The sequence below is a fragment of the Gouania willdenowi genome, chromosome 18 (genome assembly GCF_900634775.1).
Source record: "Gouania willdenowi chromosome 18, fGouWil2.1, whole genome shotgun sequence".
NCBI lineage: Eukaryota > Metazoa > Chordata > Actinopteri > Blenniiformes > Gobiesocidae > Gouania > Gouania willdenowi.
This window is the reverse complement of record NC_041061.1, coordinates 5656379-5662869: the sequence shown is the minus strand read 5'-3', so window position 1 is coordinate 5662869 and position 6491 is coordinate 5656379. Positions and strand designations below refer to the sequence as shown.

The following is a 6491-nucleotide window of genomic DNA, read 5'->3' as shown; positions in this document are numbered from 1 at the left end:
GGGTCAATTTGACCCCAATCATTGTTTGCCATTCAAAGAATAATAGTTAACTATTATTATTATTTATTTTTTTTGCTTCGTATTTCCTGACTTTTCCTAATTTTATGGTGTCACGGCAAATTTGCGGTTGACCTCATTTGGAGACATGATTTATTGCTCTGGTTGAATGATGGAGTCCAGGCGAGGCATTGATGATTTTATAAAAAAGGTTTATTATAAAACTAAGTAAAAAAGAGTACAAGGATGGACAAAATTAGTGACCGCCCGGGCGGACGTCCGATGATCGAGTGGCACAGTTCTACCTCATCACGTATATTCCCCCTCAGTCCCCCTCCCTCCTCCCCCCAGGAGATAAAGAGGACAGGGTGGAGGTGATAGAAGAGGGTGAAAAGAGACAGTTTCTTCTTTGGGTCAAAACAACCAGTTCTCTGGTGTCTCCTGATTGTCGTGAGTGTTGGAGGTGTGTGCGTGTATGGTGTTTGTGTGTATGAATGGATGTGTATTGGGTGTGTATGTGTGACTATGTGAGTGTGTGTAGGCATGTGACTGTGTGATGCCTCCGTGTCTGAGGGATAAGATGTGTTTTGGGAAGCTGACCTCGAGAAGAGAGCAGAAAACATGAGACAGCAGAAATTAAAAGTCTCAACTTAAAGCCTTAAAAAGAATAAGGTCTATCAGTAAATATGTTAATAAACATAACTAACAATTTTTTCCCCCGACAATGGTTACAATTCATTAAGCATAAAATGAACATGATATTTGTTTTCAATGTGCTGAACACGTATTGCACGCATCAGTGTTCCTCTAGGGTCAATATGACCCCAAGATGTTTTAGCTTTGTAAAACTTGTCTGTGCGTGAATGGTTCATTCTTTGAGTCATGAATGTGCACCCCAAATTACAAAAGATTTGGATGAAAGATTTTCAAGATAGAAAACCTCAGGAGGAAAGGTCACACGATCACCACAACCGATGGGCTTCATAATCTTCTGTCAGTAAATTTGAGAAGATTTGGGTGAAACCCATTCGAGATGAATGAATTCTAATTTAAACATTTGGTCTGATGGTGGTCAAAGCTTGGTCAATAATTTTCTGAAAATCATTTTCTGGAGGCAAATATTCCTGGGGTCAGATTGACCCCAAGGATGAAAGGCATTAGTAATATTTCAGGATTATGGGGGCGTTTTTACAACTGTACAACTGAAATACTCCCTGTACTTGCATCACTAAAGAGTCGGTGTTTCTCTGCGGGACTTTGAGCACAGTTTGTGAGTCCAGCGGCCTCTGTAGCAGAGCAGGATCAAAACCACAATGACTCCGACCACTAAAACTCCCAGGAAGAAGAAAAGCAAGCTTCTGTCCCTGAAGGTAGGAGTGATGATGGGAGGCTGCTGCTCACCTGAAACCACAGACAGACAAAAAACACCAGTAAGATCCAGAGTTGGGGGTCAATTATAAGTGTAAATTATGACGCATTTATAATTTTGTTAGTAATTGGGAAAAAATCTGTTGCAGTTGTAATTAGCATGGGCATTCTTTAAAAACTGTCATTTACAATTTATTTAAATGCAACTTTTCCCACTACCTCTCAGTTCTCTTGAGCATCATTTTACCATAAAAAAATAAAAAAATAAATAAATCTAAGGGTATACTGGCAGAAAAAAAGACTCCACACCAAAATTATTAATACCAATTATTGGTGAGATGAAAAACAAATTGGATGATATATAATATTGTTTAGTGTATTTTACAGCTGATTTAAGACATGGGTCAAAATCTACCAGTTATCATAAGAGATGCTAACAGAAAGCTAAAGGTTACATTTTGTGGGGTTACTTATTAAAGGCTCATTAATTGTAATTGAACTTTTGTAATTAAAAGCGTAATTGTTATTGACTTTTGGGGGGAATATGCCAGTCACCGTAATCAGAATTGAGTTGTAGCAACAATACGAGTGTAAGTGACGCCAAAGTAAAGTTAACATAAGTAAGTTATGCGCTTTGATTTTGAAAGTGGTAGCACTTCCTGTGAAACCCGGTAGTTTACTTTGAAAGGACGTGTATGGATGTTTAAAACAAAACAAAAACGGAAATTGACGGTAAACATGAACGACACGACGCAGAAAGTAAACGAGGGAGACGGAGAGGAAAAGGTGGCGAAAGATAAACTGATAGGGCAATAAAAAGGCTTTAGCTAGTTATGTTTATTACATGTATAAGGCTATATAAATGGTTACAGAGTACAGACTTTTGTTGTATATGTCAAGATTTATTCAGACAACTGTTATAAAGGAAATTCACTTTTATCTCCTGACATGTTTTGACTGCTTCGATGTGGTGGCAGTCGAGATTGTCAGGCTAGAAATTAAGATTTAATGCATTTTATAAAGGAATCCAACGTTGCTAAAAGCAGGTTATTTTATTTGTTTTTCCATGGAAATGAGTTCTAAGAGGATATATTGCCATTGGTTGATGTTTAAGGACTTTTTATCTTACCAATTCACTCATATATATTTTTCATTATCTATGGTGAGAATCTTGCAGTCCAAGTTGGAGAAGAGTTTCTCAGTAATTAAAGACGAAAACTGCTGAACTAGGGAGCAAAACCATACGGCATGTAAATAAGAATCAGCCGTGATATCATTGATGTACAGTAGATTCAAAATAATAAAAGTCCCAGGATTGATCCCTGAGGGACACCACACAGAACTTGAGATTTTTTTTATCAGGGATTCTCAATCTTGGGGTCAGAACCCCATTTGTGGTCAATTTGAGTCAATTTTTGCTTATCTTTACCCTTTTTCTGCAACTAAACCAAACTTGCCACATTTTAACTAATTTTCACCACTTTTTCTTGCCACATTTTTGCCCCTTTAAATGCATTTTGCTACATTACTCCCATTTGTGACACTTCTCCATCACATTTCAATGCCTTTTCTGCACATTTTTTCCACTTTTGAGACATTTTCAGCACTCATAAACCATTTCCATCACATTTCCCACCTAATGTTGCATATGCTGACCCATTATTGTCACTTTTAACCTCTTTTCTATTGGGCACTTTTAAACCTTCCATCACTTTTTCCACCAAATGTCACACATATTGACCTACTATTGTCATTTTTAACCTCTTTTCACCTTATTTCATCCTTATTTTTTTTGCTAATTTAATTACATTTACGAATTTACAGTACCGGTAATTGTTCATACTTTTAAAATTACATCACCCCAAAACCCGCTCTCCCATTTCTGCCACTTTTAAGCCAATATTGACACTTTGAACTATTTTTATCACTTTTTCTGTCTGTTTTTGCTCACTCTAATTTTTGACTTTTGACCAATTTCTGTGGTTTTTAAAATCCCATCTCACCACCTTTTCCCCCATTTTTGGTCACTTTTAACCCATTTTATTTCTAATTAAAAAAATAATTTACATCTTAAGAATGACTATATACTAAGGCGCAAATTATAATAAACAGTGGGTATTATTTGTCTAAATAAATAAACGTGGTTATCTCAGATTCATAGAACAATGGATCATCATTTTGTTGACTTTATGGATGGACCCTAAAAATCTCTCCCCTGTATTCCCCCTTAGATGGTCCTGTCTCCTCATGGCTCTTCTTCAATGTTCATGTCTATATTCAACCACCTTCAGCTACAGTGGGACCTTTATTTTGGGGGTCGCAGGCTGAAAGATTGAGAATGAGACCCACTGTTCTCAGATGAACACCCATTAAGATGCACAAATTGTTCTGTATTTGTCAGACAGTTCCTAAATCATTTTAGGGCGGTACTATCATTGCGTTGTCCTGTACATCAAAGGTTATGAGTTGTTGGCTGATTAGATATGAAAAGGATATTTTTACCGGCACATGTGGGCCTGATAACCTGCGAGCTGCTCTTCCTGATGTTGTCCGTGGTTGTGCTGGAGGAGCAGTTGACTCTGGCTGAGTCGTACGTGCTGTTGATGAACATCAGCAGAAAGACGGACACACCGGGACCACCGTGGTTGCCCCTATAAAAGCCCTGAGCGGGGGGTTCACTGTCCCAGGACAGCTCAACGTCCTCATCCAGAGACGAGCAGAGCATCACCAACAGACAGCGTCCACTTACAGACATGTTAGTGACTGTCTGTATGCTGGGAGTCAGTGGAGGCTCTGCAGGGAAAAACAAGTACACACACTTTATCACTGTACTAACGTAGGTGTTTCAGGTTAGCTAAACTTCACTCTTATATTCATTTTTCTAAAAAAGTTTTACCTTTTCTTCTTACATTCAAAAACAAATATATGGAGACTAAGTTTTGCCATTTCTAAGTCTTATCAAGGAGATTAAAAAAAAAAAGTCAGAGTTATCAGATAAAATACGACCAAAGCTGTAGAAAGTACAAAAGTAAGTAATAAAGTACACAATTTGTAACCAAAAAGTAACTAATAAAGTGCACAATCTTTAACTAATAATAGGTAACTAAGAAAGTACATACAGTAATAGTCAGTCAATTCCAAAAAATACAACAGAAATGACAGGCCACCATTTAAAGCGATTGCATGCTATAGGTATCGTTCTTGGTATCGGTGAACTTTAATGATTAGTACATTACGTGGGTATCGGTCCAATACCTGATACAAGTATCGCCATCAGTGCATCCTTAATAATAATAATAGAAATAATAAAACTCTAAAATGTTCATGGATGACTTTTGGGAATTTTTTTTACCAACTATGGCCAAGAATTTAGAATTATGGAGATATAAAAGTAATAATTATGAGATGAAATGTTATCATTAAATGATTGTTATACATAATATACATATATATATGTTTTAGTCATATTTTCATAAGTGATAGAATGCTGTGTGCGCCTACGTTTGACTGTGACTTTGATCTTTCTGACCACGTCCTCACGCAGAGTGTTGAGCACGTAGGCGGTGTACTCCAAAGCATCCTCGGACCTCAGGTTGTGGATCGTCAGGTCACCTACAGGGAGAGTCAGGTTCATTCAGTACATGAACACACAGACACTAGAACTGTGTGTGTGTGTCCACCTGTGTGTGTGTCCAGGCTGAGTCTCCCTCTATACTGGGGCCGCCACCCAGTGTTGGGGATTTTATTGCGGTACGTGGCGATCCACGTGTTGTTGGTGAAAATATACCATTCGATGTGCTCAAGGGTCCACGAAGGCTCCGCCCCCAAGTGTAGAGTGACGTTGTCGCCTTGGTAACCACTGACCTGCTCCAGGGATTGGACGAAAACCCCTAAGAAGATAAAAGACTCTGAATCAGTCAGACTTTAACCAGAGTCAAGTAAGAAAGTACATAATCTGTAACAAAGGGAAGTAATTCATAAAGTAAGTAATTGGGTAACTCAGTTACAAAGTCAGTTATTTAACTAAGAAAATACTGACTCAAACACTGTATATATGACATATATAGTTAAATATAGATTATAGATAACACAGTTATTTTTTTATTCAGTAGAAAGTAGATTATCATTTAACTTTGAGCTCCAGATGTGAAGGTGAACATCTGTAGGGGTCCTTACAGATGTTTTAAAGGTGTTGTTGTGATTTTACATTATTTATTCACAATTCAGAGGATGCGTGGTTTACAGTATGTGTGTCGTCAAACATTTTAAATGATACTCCAGCAGTGAATATTTCCCCCTCTACTGTAATATAATTTAATATAATATAAAGTAATGTACAAATCACAATGAGCTCATGATGTTTAACACGTACCTGGAAAGAGAGAGAGAACCAGTAGAAAACACATCATGGCGGCTGTGCTCCAGGACAAAACCAAATGGTGCATCACTTCCTTCTTCCGCAGACGCATAAACGAAGGGTTAACACGAGGCAGCAGCACCGCTTCCCCTAGTATCATATGTAGTTCTCCAATTTGATGATCATGATCATGATAATGATCTCCTCTAGAATAATGGCGGACACAGTGCACAATAAAGAGTGTGTTTTACTCCTGTTTCTTCTTTCTTCTTTTGAGCGTCACAGGAAGTCTCTAAAGTTCAACGTTTTAAAGATTCACCACAAATCAACCGCTACAGATGTCACCAAACTGTAGCCCCTCCCCCCCACCCCCTGATACTGAAACCTTTTCAATTTCAGCTCTCATGCTAACAATTGGCGTCAATTCAACAAATGACCCATGCACAAAAGAACAATAGAAATACATATTTGTTTTACTTCAAAAACACACAATACTACAAATATACATTTAAAAAAAAAAAAAAAAAAGAGCAAAAAATGACTCCAGAACACAAAAAAACAACAGAAATACACAGAATGACAAAAAAAAAAATATACAAAGCCACAACAAAATACACACAAAACAACTCCAAATACACACAAAACAACCAACTAATAACACAAAATGAGAGAAAAATATACACAACTATAGCTTCTGCGCAGCAATGGTTGGGGCCAGGCAAATCTACACAAAAATGTAAATGTTGCATGAGTTAAGGCTTGAGCTACT

General features: G+C 37.5%; 1 protein-coding gene across 1 annotated transcript; it reads right to left on the bottom strand.

The window, feature by feature from the left end:
- Positions 1-603: 603 nt before the first annotated feature.
- LOC114480046 (uncharacterized) lies at positions 604-6013 on the bottom strand. The gene is made up of 5 exons (XM_028473836.1): positions 5738-6013; positions 5046-5255; positions 4867-4977; positions 3868-4158; positions 604-1398 (listed from the first exon to the last, which is right to left on the bottom strand). The coding sequence occupies exons 1-5, from the start codon at positions 5880-5882 to the stop codon at positions 1226-1228; spliced, it is 930 nt and encodes a 309-aa protein (XP_028329637.1). The 5' UTR covers positions 5883-6013; the 3' UTR covers positions 604-1225.
- Between the last annotated feature and the right edge of the window lie 478 nt (positions 6014-6491).